The 17,152-nt window shown below is 50.3% G+C and overlaps 1 protein-coding gene across 1 annotated transcript in view; it reads right to left on the minus strand.

The window, feature by feature from the left end:
* The window catches only part of UBE2QL1 (ubiquitin conjugating enzyme E2 QL1), a 55,151-nt gene extending 38,267 nt beyond the window's left edge, over positions 1 to 16,884 (minus strand). The window contains exon 1 of the mRNA XM_069556148.1: positions 16,010 to 16,884. Within this exon, the coding sequence (XP_069412249.1) occupies positions 16,010 to 16,795 (786 nt within the window). The 5' untranslated portion in view covers positions 16,796 to 16,884. The remainder of the gene's footprint in view (positions 1 to 16,009) is intronic.
* Positions 16,885 to 17,152: the final 268 nt, after the last annotated feature.

A 17,152-nucleotide genomic window follows, 5' to 3' on the forward strand; every position in this document is an offset into this window, starting at 1 on the left:
TTCAGCTTCAGCATCAGTCCTTCCAGTGAATATTTAGGGTTGATTTCCCTTAGGATTGACTGGTTTGATCTCCTTGCAGTCCAAGGGACTCTGAAGAGTCTTCTCCAGCACCACAGTTCAAAAGCATCAATTCTTTGGTGCTCATCTTTCTTTATGGTCCAACTCTCATACCTGGATATGACTACTGGAAAACCCGTAGCCTTGAGCACACGGACCTTTGTAGGGAAAATGATGTCTCTGCTTTTTAATACGCTGTTTAGGTTTTAATAGCTTTTCAGCCAAGAAGCAAGCGTGTTTTAAATTCATGGCTGCAGTCACAGCCTACAATGATTTCAGAACCCAAGAAAATAAAATCTGTCACTGTTTCCATTTTTCACCCACCTATTTGTTAAGAAGTGATCTTTCTAATTAGTAGCCCTCAAACTTGAATATTTGACAACGCCTACTTAATGATGCTACAGAATGAGACAATAGGGAGAGAAGATCCCTCTTGGAAATTATCACGAAGCCCCTAGTCCCCACTTGAGGAGTAATGGTCTGGTTCAATCACATTGCCCTTGGGAGCCCAATAAAACAGGCACTTTCTGTACCCTTGGGTCTGCTAGTCTGCCCCGCTCCTCAGGCTGACCTTCCTCTGATCCTGGATCCCCAGGGAGCCACATGAGTAGAAGTGCTCCGTCAGCAGCAATGCAGAATGCAAGCGCTGCCCCGAGAGGGGGATCTGGCTCGTCCACTTCTATCAGAGACCCCTGCTGGCCAGCATGCTCACTCCTTCCTCCATGCAGGCTTGTGGCTCTCACCTCTGCCCACTGGCTGCATCCTTCCTACACCTCCTCCCAGAATTGAGCTTAGAGTTCTGGGCTGTGGGTGTCATTCTGGGTTGGGTGCTGATCAAGATCCAGCTCTGAAGACCCTGGGTTTCTCTTGGCCACAGAGATGGTAGGAGACCATCTATCTTTCCCTTCTTCAAACACCCTGAAAAGGTTAGACAATGGCTGTCATCCTAGCCCCAAAGGCAATCAAGTCAGGGGTTGACCAACAGCTGCTAGGCGTTTCCTCATCCGAATGGGGTGATCGGCTGTCCACTGAGACTTCTAAGTGGTACATGGTTGGGGCCAAGCTGCAGATTGAGGGCTATTGATGTTTTTTCTTGGGGTGCATGCTCAATCACTTCAGTCATGTCCAACTCCTTGCGACCATATGGACTGTAGACCACCAGGCTCCTCTATCCATAGGATTCTCCAGGAAAGAATCCTGGAGTGGGTTTCTATTTCCTCCTCCAGGGGATCTCCCCAACCCAGGGACTAAACCCTCATCTCTTACGTCCCCTGCATTGGCAGGCAGGTTCTTTACCACTAATGCCATTTGCAAAGCTTTTCTTAGGGTACGGCAACTGAAATGATCTCAACCAGAAGGTTCAATGACAACCAAATAATGAGTTTACAGGAGGGGAAAAAGACATAAATGCCCGTGAAATAAACAATCTGAGCAGAACCGTTTGGTTCTGGGTAGAACCATTTCTATTTGCTGACTACAGTGCTGAAAACATTACCAACCTACAGAGGTAGTTATGGCAACACCACCGAGGCCCACACATTGATTTAGATGTTGTTACAGACTCTACTTTCACAAAGCAGCTCACACTCCTTCTTAGACTGATGCACCCTGCAAGCTGAGAGCCCCTGGGGATGGGAGGGGGCTTCATGTCTCTGGTGATTTCAGAGGTTGAATTTCAGATTTCAGTATTGGTAACCTTGCGGGAAATCAGTGGGAGTACTACAGAAACAACACACACATCATGGAGGACCAATGAACCATAGATTACTCCCTCTCCTTGTGAGAATGCTGGCTCCATTCCTCGGAGTCTTAAGAGCTGGAAGAAACCCCAAAGCCATCTAGTCACTCTTTTGTCAAATGCAGGATGCCTTACCCCAGTTTCCAGGCCAATGCTCAGAACCTTAGCTGAGTAAGCAATAAGAGAAGATGGGTGTTTGCTGTTGATTATCTTCCAATTATTGTAATATATTGTATACAAAGGTAGGTTGAACATTTCAACTACACTTCTCATGAATTTCATTAAAGAAAGACTTTTCCTTGAGTTTGGGATTAGCATACACACCGCTACTACATATAAAACAGATAAAAAACAAGGATCTAACGTATAGCACAGGGAACTACGATCAATATCTTATAATAGCCAATGAGGGACAAGAATGTATATACATATGTGTGTGTATATGTAAATACATAGGTATATGTATTCTTATATATACAAATACATACATATATACAAGTATACATGTATATACTCTCTAAAAGAGGAGAAAGAAAAGACTTTCCCTAAAGGTTAGCAGGCAAAGAACCACTGACTAAATGAAACTCTCTTTCAGTTGTACTGGGGCAATTTGTGTTCGTTCTGTGTGACCTGTGATAACTGCTGGAAACCACAGCATTTGACAAGATTTAAAATTTGATTTCTGACTCAGCTTTTCATCTTGAAACAAAATGGAAGCCCAAAAGTTTTCAAGTGGACTTCATATTCTGTAATAAAGAAAGCATCTCAACCAAGATGGGATTGAAAGAAGATGAATGTGTGGAATGATTATATTCTTCAATGTGATTTTCTAACTTAGCAGCCGCAGAAATTAAGGTGATTTAAAGATACTGCTAACAAACAGAGTTCTTGGAGAGCAAGGTTGTAAAGCTGAAAAAGCAGCTCTCGAATCTGTGCTTGGATAACACAATCATGGTGTTTTTAAATCAGAAATCAACTCTTATCAGAAATCAACTAAATAAAATGAGCTGATGATGGAGGGTCAACAGGTGATGACAAGAGTCCACCAGGTAGGTGATAGTTCTGAGAGAGCAAAGAGGGGGCTGCAATGTGGTTTTTGTGAATATTAGAAAATTATGGTCAAATATTAAAAAAAAATTGAACCAACTGAATGTCAATATCACTCTGAAATACTAATACTTATGAAAGGAGATTGCTTCCTATGATGGATATTGAGTGGAAAACCAATTCTGGATTTTTGGCTGTACTTTTCTTATGTATTTATTTCAATAAAATTCTACTTTTATAAGAAGAAGGAGCATCTATTGATCACCTCCTGTATGCAAGGCACCTGTGGCCATCATTTCCTTTGAGCATCATAATACACCTGTGATGTGGGGCTATCTTCAGGTGAGGCAACTGAGGCTCAGGTGGGAAGCGGGCTTTGGAGGAGGGGTTGGGGTGCAGCTAGCCCCTGCTTGAGGCCCATGGCTTTATCCCAAGTCCACCCAACAAGACCATGACTGAGCTACATGCTGGGGTCCTGAACCTCATCCCCAGAGGTTCTGGCCATGAGATGCGTGGTAAGATTTAAGTTATTTCCCAAGACAGCTGTCAACACCTAGAGCCACGGGCTCCAGGGGCCACAAATCCTCAAAGGAACATGAACTTAGATGCAAAAGCTGTCTTTATTTCCATTAACTCCGAACTGACGCTCAGCACTTCATTTAGCCGTGCTTGGAAGTAACAAAGCAGCGCAGACTTAGCATTGCTCTCGTTTTGTTACCAAGAGAAACCCCAGACATTTAAAACTCATGCGGCAGTTGTAGATAGGTTGAAATGTCGTCAGTTTCTATGTCCAGTTAGGACAGTAAGTAGATTTCTTTTTAATATTTATTTTTATTTATTTATTTGGCTGTGGAATCTAGTTCCCTGACCAGGGATGGAACTTGGGCCCCTGCACTGGGAGCATGGAGTCTCAGCCACTGGACCCCACTAACTAGGTCTTGATACTAAATGTGTCAATAAAGTCATGCTTTTTAACTTCATATTTTAGTTCATCATTTTAAAAAGGTAATAGCTATATTTCTAAGTCTGACTGTTTTCCTGTGAATTTTATTTTGAGCATTTGATGCACTGTTCTGAGGAGGGGTCTCCAGATGTCCACAGATGCTAAGGGTGGCCTTGTGGGATCCGAGGTTGTAGGAAGGGGCTCCTAGGGCCTCTGGTTCCTTCTCTGATCTGCAAGAAGAACCAAAAGGCATCCATCTCTCTTGGCTATGAAAAGGCGGACGCCAGGATCCTTTAAATAAAATTACTGAAACAAAAATCACTGTAATTCAATCCAGTAGGGTTCAAAGTCACTTTTTATTAGATTAGTTTTAGTTACGAATTAAAATAATTTACTTTACGCTTTATGTAATTTTGCCAGTTGATCCTTATAGAGAAACTTTGTCTTTTATGGGCCATGACTACAATATTTCCTAATACGCATTATAAAAGTGATCAAAGGAAAAACAAGCAGTTCTGTGAAGGGAGGGACCACAGGGGCCACTATGGGCAGCTCATCTGTGTTAGTTTCAGGCACTCACTGGATGAAGGGGCTCCTGAGGACCCTAACCTGCATATTTGCAGGGCTCTGCCCTCCCCAGGCCAAACTGGAGGGGCTCCAACCTCAGGGGAGTGTGTCCCCTCACTTGTGATCTACAGAGGAAGCTTCCCTGAGACATAGTCCTCTTGTACAAACTGAGATTAAAGAAATGATTCATTTAGTTTTCAGATGACTTAAAAGTTACATTGTAAAAGCGCATGTCATCTTGTTACAATTAATTTAAGCTTGTAACAAATTCAGTTTCAAGTTTCCTTCATGTTATTTCCACTGGCAGGGGAGCAGAGCAGGGTAGGGTATGCCTCTAATTGTGGAAGACTGACACAGGGTAGTCCTTACTGCAATGAAAGTTTATTTTGTACAGTTACATGCAATTCCTAGCTGGTGTCTCTTGGGAAGAAAAACCAGCTCCCAGCCTGATAGTCAAGATCACTCTCACTCATATGTATTGGTAAGGCAAAAGCAACTGTTGTGTGTGTGTGCACAAAATGACCAAATCTGCAAAACAAGAATAGCTGCTTTTTATCATAATCACCATGTAATAACATTTTGTAATTTCATATTCTGATGTTTGGAAATGTCCGATTTGTACCATCAAAAAATGGCAAGTACCCCCTTAACAATATTTTTCTGGGAAATTTCTCCTCCAATTCCCAAGTGAGCTGAATTCACTTTTAAAATGTAATCTGATCCACTAAAAGATAGGATTTCCTTCTCTCATCAAGAACTCTTAATGATAATAAAAAATCTTGGGGATATTTGCTAAATATTGTGATGGAGAATTATTATTTTACAGAAACTATTTTTAAAGTAGTAATTTCTTCAATTACTGTGTGGCTTCACCAATGTAACCGTTACCTTCAGAAAGCATTTCTTTCTCCAGTTATCTTCAGAATCTTTAAAATGTCTTTCCTTTTTGTGTATAGAAGAAATAAAGCAGCAATAATTCTCTCTCTCCTATAGTCTGAAAGAATTAAAACATTCTTCCATTTAACATAATAGATAAAAGCTCCTGATGGTTGAATTTGGGCCAATACAGTTGTTCAAGTTTGTGGATAATTCTGTACCACAAACTACGGAATTTTAGATTAGATTTGATGGCTACATCAAGTCCCACCTCTTGTGTATTAATTCTGAGTTGTAGCAAAACCAAGCATGTTATCCTTACAAAGCTATCCCTGAGGAGCATGGGGACCCATGAGGAAAAACCAAGCTGCACGTGCTACCTGGTCGGGTTGGGGGGGCTCCACCCACCAGTGGGACAGCCCACGGGAACCAGGTGTCTCTGGCAGACTGCCTGGTGACCTCTCAGCTCTGCCCTTTACTAGCCGTCTGCCTCAGGCACAGGTTCAACCTCAGCGAGCCTCAGCTTCCTCTTCCCTAAGATGGGACTAACAACAGCACCTACCCCATGGGCTGTTGCAAAGATTTAATCAGATGACCCACTAAAAGCATTTGCACAGCAGCCGGCCCACAGGAAGCACCTGGCAAATTCACAGTCTTACTGTATTTCAAATAGCTATGAGCGGAAGGGATGGGGTGTGTGCTCAGTTGAGCAAATTGGTAATGGACACATTTGTTTGGCACATATGATATGCTGGGTATTGGGTGAGGGGAACGCGAAACAGAGCTGCAGATAGGTAATGCAGTCTAGCAGGATCAGCGCAGAAATCAACATTTTCCATACCACGTGGAGATATTAGAGAACAGGGCCCTCGCGTTATTGGCAGAGTCATGGAGGAGACTTCTGCGGGAGCTAAGGCGTCTTGGCAGGGTTTTGGAGGATGGAAGGGGCTCAAGTGATGAATGGGGGGCTTTCCAGATCGGGGTGGGTCTGTGAGCTCAGCAAAAGGGGAGACCTACCGGTGTGCCCTGGGAGGGTGGGGCTGGTGGGAGAGGGACCTCCCGGGGGCCCTGGTGGGAAGAGCCACACCCAGGGTGGGCGCTGATTGGGGGTTTGGATGTATTCTATAATGGTCATGACCAGGGGCGTGAGAATGCCAGGTGAGGGTTTAGAGGAACCAGAGCAAGGCCCGCAGGGAGGATGGAAGGGGATGGAGCAGCTGGTCGGGCACCGCAGGAAGCCAAGTGGGGGATGGCACGCCTGTAGGGAGATAGCAGGGCAGGGTGGGGAGAAGCCAGGCTGGGGGACAGGAGGGAGGAGCTAGACCACCCCCAGACCCGCCAGGAAGGGAGCGGCCGGCACCTTCTGGCCACTTCCCCCGGCTCCCAGATCCCAGCCGGCCCTCCTCTCCTAACCAACGCCACCTGGTTGGTCCCAATTCTGTTTCTTCCCCTGACGCTCTCCATCGGGGGCCTTTGTCCAGTCCATCCTAAAAGAAATCAGTCCTGAATACTCACTGGAAGGACCGATGCTGAAGCTGAAACTCTAATACTTTGGCCACCTGATGCAAACAACTGACTCACTGGAAAAGACCCTGATTGAGAAAGATGGAGGGCAGGAGGAGAAGGGGGCAACAGAGGAGGATGAGATGGGGGGATGGCATCATGGACCTGACGGACATGAGTCTGAACAAGTTCTGCAAGTTGGTGATGGACAGGGAAGCCTGGCATGCTGCAGTCCATGGGGTCACAAAGAGTCAGACACAACTGAGCAACTGAACCGAACTGAGCAGTGAAACAATACTTAGAAAAGCGGGCTAACCCTCAGTGTTACAATCAGGTTCCTGCAATGAGCGTTCCTGCTGGGATAGCCACGCAGGAGCTTGGAAAACCCTGCTGACCCCTGAACCCTGCCTCTCATAAGTCCCCAGTGCACTCGCAGGCCATGGCCAGGGGTCCAGTCTGCACACACCAGTGAACGGGCCTCTTCTAAATACTAAGCAAGCAGTAACTGCAGGGCTGCTGGGCGTATCACAGACACATGTGAGCGGGTTTCGCATCATCCCTACTAGATAATCATCTCTTTGCTGACAAAGGCCCATGTAGTCAAAGCTACAGTTTCTCCAGTAGTCATGCACAGACATGAGAGTAGGACCTTACAAAAGGCTCAGCAATGAAGAAGTGATGCTTTTAAACTGTGGTGCTGGAGAAGACTCTTGAGAGTTCCTTGGACAGCAAAGAGATCAAACCAGTCAATCCAAAAGGAAATCGACCCTGAATAGTGATTGGAAGGACTGATGCTGAAGCTGAAACTCCAATACTTTGGCCACCTGATGTAATGAGCTGACACAGTGGAAAAGACCCTGATGCTGGGAAAGATTGAGGGCAGGTGAAGAAGAGGGTGGCAGAGGATGAGATGGTTGGATAGCACCTCTTTCTCAATGGACATGAGTTTGAGCAAACTCTGGGAGATAGTAAAGGACAGGGAAGCCTGGCATGCTGCAGTCCACACGCTTGCGAAGAGTCGGACATGATGGAGCAACTGAATAGCAATCACTGGATAGTTCTTGGTGACTGGCACTTTCTACAAGTTTTATTCACTGTGTGCCTGGCACAGAGTGGGCACTCAATGCCTGCAGTGCATGAACCAGCTAGTTATCCACAGTTCTGGGTGGTCCTGCACCTGACCCTTGGAGCTGTGTCTGATCCGAGGTGAGGACGTTTCTGACACTCACGCTCCCTTTTTTGCAGGGTTTCCACTCCTTAGTCCAGGGAAGCAGGCCTGGGTTGCGTGATGGTCTCCTCTACACAAGCAGGGCTTCCAGAGGGCTGGGCAGGGTGGACACAGGACAGTGAGTTCAAACAAGGTGGGGGGGGGCAGGTAAGAGTTCATTACACCCACCACCGCCTGAAGCTCTGGCCGCTGGTGGGAGGAGGGACCACAGATGGTGGATGTGGAATAAATGAGCAGTTCTGGTCCAGCCCTGGTCGTCCATTACAATCAAGTAGGAGATTTTCCAGCAGGACTCTACTAGGGCCTGATCTTATCCACGAGAAATCTGAATCTTCGATGATGGGGGCCTGGCATTGGAATAATGTGGGCTTCCCAGGTGGCACAGTGGTAAAGAATCTGCCTGCCAATGCAGGAGGTACGGGTTTGATCCCTGGGTTGGGAAGATACCCTGGAGGAGGAAATGGAAATCCACTCCAATATTCTTGCCTGGAGAATCCCATGGATGGAAGAGCCTGGTGGGCTACATTCCATGGGGTCGCAAAGAGTCAGATGCAACTCAGCGACTGGGCACACACGTGGGCACTGGAATAATCTAAAGGCTTCCCACAGCATCTAATGAACGTGGGGCCGACCACCTCCAGCAGAGAGGACAGGAGTTACCCCTCCCCATCCCATCCCATCTCCCCACTCCCTTCCCAGAGCATCTAATGAACCTGGGGCCGACCACCTCCAGCAGAGAGGACAGGAGTCACCCTCCCCATCCCATCCCATCTCCCCACTCCCTTGCATGCATGGGTGTGCGAAGTCACTTCAGTTGCGTTCGACTCTTCGCAACTCCATAGACTGTAGCCTGCCAGGCTCCTCCGTCCATGGGATTCTCCAGGCAAGAGCACTGGTGTGGGTTGCCATGCCGTCCTCCAGGGGATCTTCCCCACCCAGGGATCGAACCTGTGTCTCCTTCAGCTCCTGCACTGGCAGGCAGATTCTTCACCACTGAACCACTAGTGAAGCCCTTCCCATCACCTTATCAACCCAGTAAGAATCTAGGACTCAAGGGATTTGAAATGTGGCTCAGAGAACCCACTGTTAGTGGCTGGTTTTTTTTTTTTTTTAATTTTATCTTTTAAATGGACATGAAAGTCATTTGTCTGGTCCCTTTACTGCCCCTAGAGTGGTACCACTGAGGCTGCTTTCCTTCTAAACCTGCACTCACACATGCCTGTTCATGGGGATGAGAAAGGGCAGGACTCTGGGTTAAAACAAACTTCAGCTTCTTAGTTGTGTTGGCATGTCCCACTGAAAAGCAAAGAAAAGCCCCTAAACTCTCCTGACCCTGAGAAAGGAAAGCAAACCTTTTACACCGTTTCCTATAAATCAGACAAGTAAACAGAAAGGCATTTACCCCCTCTTTCTATATGTGCTGATCCTAAAAAGGCAACAACTCAGGGTAAAGTGAGTCACTTCTGCTATGAACTGCACCGTCAGCCCCGGGCTGAGCAGCCTCGCTGCGGAGCAGGCGTGTGGGAGCTCGCCAAGTTGGCGTGGGACTATTTTAGGATGCAGAGGCCTGTCCATGTCCTCCCGCCCGCCCTACTTGATAGTGGAACAAGCTATTTTTTCCTCCGACCCATCGAGCACACGGAGACCTCAAGCCGCAGAGTCATCCGGCATGGGTGATGACCTCTGCCACCTACAAGCGGGTACAGGGCACAGTGGCACAGTGACTCATAAGACCCAAAACACTCGAATCTGCTCTCCTGGGTGAGTCCCGTGGCACGACCCACGCCCCGGCTGTCACTGTTTACACGCCCGCTTCTCCTAGCTTCCCTTTAAAGGGGCCACGGTCTCTGTTCCAAGCTGACCCCGCTGAGTGCGGTCCTGTGTGCACACAGGTGGGCGTCATTTGTGTTACTCTGGAAACCAGCAACAGCCTCGAGAGAAAAGAGCCTGAACTGGTTAATTCCTGTTTGGGCTTGTCATGGGGCTGCGCAGCGATCCCACCGAAACTCATAGGATGGAGTCCTACCCTCAAGCACCTCAGAAGGTAACTAATGGTGTGTGAAGGGTCTTTGTAGAGGTGATCATGTCACACTGAGGTCATTAGTGTGGGCCCTGATCTGGTAACACACAGGCTTCCCTCATAGCTCAGTTGGTAAAGAATCTGCCTGCAATGTAGGAGACCCCAGTTCAATTACTGGGTCAGGAAGATCCCCTGAAGAAGGGATAGGCTACCCACTCCAGTATTCTTGGACTTCCCTTGTGGCTCAGCTGCTAAAGAATCCACCCGCAATGCGGGAGACTTGGGTTCGGGCCCTGGGTTGGGAAGATCCCCTGGAGAAGGGAAAGGCTACCCACGGCAATATTCTGGCCTGGAGAATTCCGTGGGCTGTATAGTCCATGGGGTGGCAAAGAGTTGGATGCGACTGGGCGACTTTCACTGACCCAGTAAGAGCAGTGTCCTTACAAGAAGGGGAGGTGAGGACACAGAGCCAGAAGGAAGGCCACGCGGGGACACGGAGCAGACGGCCGTCTACGAGCCGGGCAGGAGGCCTGAGAGCATCCTCCTCCCCTCAGAAGCAGCCAAGCCTGCTGCCACCTTGGTCTCAGACTTCTGGCCTCCAGAAGGCGAGAAGTGAACGCCTGTTGTTTGAGCGCCCCAGAATGCGGCACTTTGGGTCAGAGCCTTAGCAAACCCACACAGCGCTTTCAGAATGTTGTGTGAACTGTGTTCACAGACGCCAGTACGCTTTAGGAACCCACAGGGCTGTTCTTCGCTGCTTTTTGAGATTGTGTTTGCTTGCTTCTAGTCGCCGAGTTGTGTTTGACTCATTTGTGACCCCCTGGACTGTGGCCCGCCAGGCTCTTCTGTCCATAGGATTTCCCAGGCAAGAATACTGGAGTGGGCTGCCATGCCCTCCTCCAGGGGATGTTTCCCACCCAGAGACTAAACCCGAGACTCCTGCACTGGCAGACGGGCTCTTTCCCACTGAGCCACCTGGGAAGCCATAGAGATTGTGCAGTAACAAGTAAAAAGCCACTTCCAGGCCTAGTACTTTGGAAGAAATCCTAAAGATGGGCTGTGTGTGTGTGTCGCCAGACTCAGCAATACCCAGGATGCAGAACCCTTGGAGCGCTAAAGCTGACCTCTGAGATGCACTTTATCACCAAACAAAGCTGATCTGCAGGGCCTGCTCCTTCTTCATCATACGTTCACAAGCTTGGACACCTGCCACTTTGCTGCGTTCCAAAATTCCAGAAACGATTGCTGTCAGGAAACTCAACTGCCCCAGAATCGCTTCCCTATTTCTAGTTCAAACACTGAGAACTGAAGGTGTTTCAGTCTGACTGTTCTCATTCTTCTGCTGATGGCTGACCGTGTCCCTGTCCTCTATGGACACAAATGATGACCACATAGGTCACCTCCAACCACCAGCTGGAGATAATCAGGGTCCTAGCTGACCTGGGTGTGACTCTGCCATCACGGACAACCATCACCAACATGGGCTGGTGCTCAGAGCCTCACAGTCATTGCTGGTATTAGTACACACAGCTGCATTTACTTCCCCTGACCACGTGGAGCTGAGGTTCCCTCACCTGTACAGCGACCGCTGGAACAGCGGAACCAGGTAAGCTGATTGCCCTAATGCTCAGCTGCCCAGAGCTTGGCACAGAGCAAACAGTACGTGCTAGCGGCCACTGCTGTTAATGCATCGACCTCCTGCTGGGTTGAGTGCCGTGGTTGGCACCAAGGGGGCAGAGGCGGAGTAAGAAACTCTCTTTCAAGCACCATCTGGTTCCCCTGCCCAGGGTGATGTCTCACTAATTAAAAAGGAGACACTCAGGAGGCACACTGATGTGAAAATAGAACCCGACTTAATGCACCCTCAAGCCACTATGACTCTAATACTGCTGAAGCTGAAGCTCCAATCCTTTGGCCACTTGATGTGAAGAGCCAACTCGCTTGAAAAGACCCTGATGCTGGGGAAGATTGAGAGCAGGAGGAGAAAGGGATGACAGAGGATGAGACGGCTGGATGGCATCACTGACTCAGAGGACATGAGTTTTAGTAAGCTCTGGGAGACGGTGAAGGACAGGGAAGTCTGGTGTGCTGCATTCCATGGGGTCACAAAGAGTCGGACACAACTGAGCAACTGAACAACAACAAGAAGTCACTCTGGGGAGCTTCTGCTCAGACAAGTGCAAGTAGAGGGCATCTGTAGGATCATCAGTTATTCCGGAGTGAGACCCGGTACACACAGGGCATGGCCTACGCAGGACCCTCCGAGGCATGGAGATTTCTCTTTTAATTTCACAAACGAAGAGTTAGCTAAAATGTCTCTTTGTAGTCAGAAGAGGATTTGGTAATAAACAGGCAAGGTATGTATGTCACCATCTCTACACAGAATATATACAGAAGAAATATTTGGTAAGTTCATTTAAAACAGACAAAATTCCTAAAGCAGCACACCAGAGATGCTGTTAGCATGGGGCCCCCAAGAGTCAGGTAACGTGAAATGACTCATGAAATGACTGACCTGTCACATCTCGTGATAAACCCAAACATTTAATGCTCGACACAAAATGGTGAAGCAGATCTCTTCTTTATATGACCCGTTGATTAAGAAGACCAATCTCTTCTCAATATGACCCTTAAAAGTATTTTGTCTTCCTTGGTGGCTCAGACAGTAAAGCGTCTGCCTACAATGCAGGAGACCCAGGTTTGATCCCTGGGTCAGGAAGATCCCTTGGAGAAGGAAATGGAAACCCACTCCAGAATTCTTGTTTGGAAAATCCCATGGACAGAGGAGCCTTGTAGGCTACAGTCCATGGAGCCGCCAAGAGTTGGACACAACTGAGCAACTTCATTATGCTATGCTAAAAGAATTTTATGATGTGTCTAAAGGCAGAGAAACAAAATCGACTTTAGGGTATCCCCAATTCAGAAATTTAAGCTTAGTAGTTGCGAAAGAGGAAACAGAGCCTTTTCTAACTTTGTTGAGTAAGAAAAACGAATCCTAAAAAAGAAAGTGTCAACAGAGAGGGGAAGGTAAGTGGCATGGAGCCGTTCTGCCTTTTAAAGTAATTATTGGTTTGGTAGCATTCTTGGTTGTCTTTGAAAACCTCATCAGGTATTTTGATTGCTTTCCCAAAGCCTATTACCTTTAACTATGGAAATAATTTGGTAACCAAGGTACGTGTGATGAACAACCTGTAGGTAGGAAATACACAAAAACAGGAAAGGCGCCTAACACACAGAGCCCCCAAACACTACCGGGACCCTGCCCCGCACAGAAGCCTGAGTCACTGCTGAGCGACCATTCCTCCGGTCCTTACACTGAATTTTGAGTGGTTTGTGTGTATTCTACATGACTCTTTTGGATGCTGAAGTCAGCAGGAAAAGTGCAAAGGAACTGAACTGGTATTTTTAGAAATTTGTATTGGTATTTTAGAAAGAGGAGAGAGTCCTCCTCTTCCTTTCAGATATTTCACACACTAGACTTTAGAACAGGCTAAGTATAACATAATATGCTAGGTGGGGGAGGTGCTGAGTTCAACTAAGATTTTGAAACTAATAAATAAAAATGTTGATAATTACTTGCAACAGTGAGGTCTCTAGCTTGCCGACTGTATGAAGATTCTCAATTTGGAGTACAGAGGAAAGAAATACATACCCAAGGACTTGCCCAGTTTAACAGAAGTGCCCAGGCACCAACAGAACGATCACTCACAGCACTGATGTGAACGCGGCAGATATTTATTAACAACTTACTAAGACAGATCTCTTCTTAGGGAAAACAGTCCTTACTTGCCATTTGAAATCTTTATTTTCCTGCATCTTTCAAAATGCAGGCTGAGGTCCACGTGACCTCTGGGGTCGCTTCCAAACCTAAGTGCTGTGATTCTATGATTATAAGGCAGAATGATATTCCTCCACCCCATGTCCCCAAATCATCACCGTGAAGGATAAAAGATGGTAAGAGAGTGTTCTAGAGAGTTCTGATTAGAGCTTTCTGATACCAACAACAGATGCATTTCTGTGAAAAAGTCTTCCCCATCATTTGTACGAATCCTGATAATATAAACGGGACCCCCTCTGACCCCCGTGGCTTGTATTTCGTCGCAGGCTCCCATCACATCAGAGCCAGCACTAAACCGCAAGCTTCAGGGTGAATTTCTGATGTTAAAGCATTAAACCTCGCCTTTCTAAAGCTGCCACATTCATGCTGTTTCGAACTGGAGAAACAAGCGGAAGCGAAACCCCAGGAAAGCTGGACTAGCAGCATAGTTACTTGGTGGAAACAGACCTTCGTCAAGAATTAAGTGCCAAGGCGATTGGCGTGGAATCCCAGGGGCTCCGCCTCTGGTGAAATGGGCGGAACAAGCATTATCTGATTAGTGTGAGAGACCCTGAAGAGGCAGGTGACAGGGACTGATGGCTTCTAAGATGCTGGCTGTAGAATGATCACATCGAGGTCATTCGGGGCCTCCTAAACAGAACAGTCGGGGAAGGCAGTGGCACCCCACTCCTGCACTCTTGCCTGGAAAATCCCATGGACGGAGGGGCCTGGTGGGCTGCAGTCCATGGGGTCGCTAGGAGTCAGACACGACTAAGCGACTTCACTTTCACTTTTCACTTTCATGCACTGGAGAAGGAAATGGCAACCCACTCCAGTGTTCTTGCCTGGAGAATCCCAGGGACGGGGGAGCCTGGTGGGCTGCTGTCTATGGGGTCACATAGAGCCGGACACGACTGAAGCAACTTAGCAAACAGAGCAGTGATTCTCCATAAACCTAAAACACACCCACATAAAACTATGCTTTTTTTTTTTTTTTTAAGTAACGCACAATAGAGATTTAGGAAAACATCAACCAACCTGAACATGATCAAGAGCATATAGCTTGGGAAGAGAAAAACCATCACACCTCTGCCTGCAGCTGCTGCTGCTGCTGCTGCTGCTTCTAAGTCGCTTCAGTCATGTCCGACTCTGTGCGACCGGGTAGACGGCAGCCCACCATCCAGGCTCCCCCGTCCCTGGGATTAGGGGAAGGGATTTCAGAAGGTTCATTCATTCTCCGCTCTCAGGTTCTCTGGGGGTTCTTTGCAGTAAAGCTGCCATCTGGGGCAGTAGGAGAGAAGACTCAGACATCAGTCTTGCCCCTGATTTCAGTAGTCAAAAATCTTTAACCCTGATGATGGATTTAAGCCCTGGGGGCATGAGGAAACTGAAGGAAGTTCACAGCTCTGAGAGAGCGAGCCAGCTAGATCTCCCAGGAGCCAATGGTCCTGGTGAGAGGCAGGTCCCAGGCGTTTCCTGGGGGAGTCTGGCCTTGTCACTTACAGAACGGCTCACACCACACCTCCGCCTCTCCAGTGAAATTTGTCAAGAGCAGAATTTTCACCTTGCACGGTGAGGACGAAGCAGGGCCAGCGAGCAGATCCGGTGGCAGGCAGCTGGCCCTCTGCAGAGACGACCCCCCGCCCCGCCCGAACTCTCAAGACATCCCTGAGCTATTGGGGGGTGGGGAAAACCTCTGTGTGTGTGGCGGGCAAGGGGGCGATGAACGGGGCTGGACGTTTAGATGCTGAGACCATATAAAGTTTCTCCTTCGGGGAGATTACGGCTACAGGAGATGGGGAGGCCACGGAGAAGGAGGCCTGGGCGGGGGCGGGCTGGGCCGGGAGGGGAGGAGAGAGGGGGACTCAAGGGGCAGAGAGGGAGGCAGGAGGCGGAGATGGTGGAGGGGCAAGGGGGAAAGAGGCAAGGTCGGATGGAGGCAGCGAGTTTGAGGCGAGGACCGGAGGTGGACGGGCAGAGCCGGAGGGACGATCGGCGAGGACAGAGGAGGAGAGACAGGAGGGTGTGCGGGCGGGGAAGCCCGAATTCTGGTGAGGCGGAGACCCGGAGCGACAGGATGGGAAAGCGGGCAAGGGAGAAAACGCTCAGGCAAGTCGAGGGGAGGCGCCCGGGGGACGGCTCCCGGTTGGAGGCAGGTTTCGAGGGCGCCCCGCGCCCCCCCCCCCCCCCGAGCCGCCCGCCCGCCCGCTTACCTGGCCCTTGACCAGGCTGGCGGCGAACTGGCGCATGACGGCCTCCACCGTGTAGGCGCTGGACCAGCCGCGCGGCGTGAGCAGCTCCATGCAGATGGCGCCGCCGTCCAGCACGTAGCCGTTCTCCAGGCGCGGGCTGAGCACCCGCATGAACGGCGGAGAGAAGGGGAAGTTGTCGGGGAAGGTGAGGTTGAGCAGGATGAACTCGGTGTTGGTCTCCTTCATGTCCTGCCACAGCACCGAGTCCTTGTCCACCTGGTGCAGCTTCACGTTCCAGTCGAACAGGCTCTCGTCCACCAGCTCCACGGAGATGAAGCGGTCGCTGAGGCGCGCGATGTCCCGCAGCTCCTTCATGAGGCGCCGGCTGCGCACCTGCGCGCAGTGCTGCTGGCGCGCCGCGGGCACCAGGCTGCCGCCCGCCGCCGCCGCCGCCGCCGGGCCCGGCCCCGCCCTGGCGCCCGGCGCCCGCTCCCGGGGGCCCCCGGCGCCCGGCGCCCCCGCCGCGCCCGCCGGTGGCGGCGGCGCCTTGTCGCGCGGGGCCAGCTCCGCCGCGCGCTTGCCTTTGCCCTTGCCGGGCCCGGGGCTGGCGTCGCCCGCGCCCCCGGCCGGGTGCGGCTGCTGCGGGGGCTTGTGGCCGCCGCTCTTGGCGCCGCCCTTGCCGCGCAGCGCCGCGCTCTGCGGGCCGCCGCCGCCGCCGCCGGCGCGGTGGTTGTGGTGGTGCTTGGGGTCCTCGGTGTCCCGGTTGTGCAGGCGGATGAGCCCGATTTTGCGGAGCAGCGTGGCCATCTTAGGCTCGGCGCGGGCGGGGGGCTCCCCCCGGCTCCTGCGCCCGGAGCCCGAGGGGCGCGCGGGGCGGCGACCAGCGACCACTCAGCGGGGCGCGGCGCGGGCCACCCCCGGCGCCGGCGGCCGTGGCGCAGGCGAGCGGGCAGCACGCGCTCTCGCCGGCCGCTGGGTCGCCGCTGTCATATGATGGGGCCGACTCGGGTTCGGGCTCCGGCTCCGGCCGCCGGGGAAGCGGAGGCGTGGAGGGCGCGCGGCGCGGTGGTCCGTCGCCCCCGGCCGGTCCCCGGAGCCCGGCGTCCGCGGTCCTTTGTGCGCGGCCGCAGCCGGGGCTGGCTTCGAGTCCGAGCGCCGCGCCGG

Source organism: Ovis canadensis, chromosome 16, assembly GCF_042477335.2.
Source record: "Ovis canadensis isolate MfBH-ARS-UI-01 breed Bighorn chromosome 16, ARS-UI_OviCan_v2, whole genome shotgun sequence".
NCBI lineage: Eukaryota > Metazoa > Chordata > Mammalia > Artiodactyla > Bovidae > Ovis > Ovis canadensis.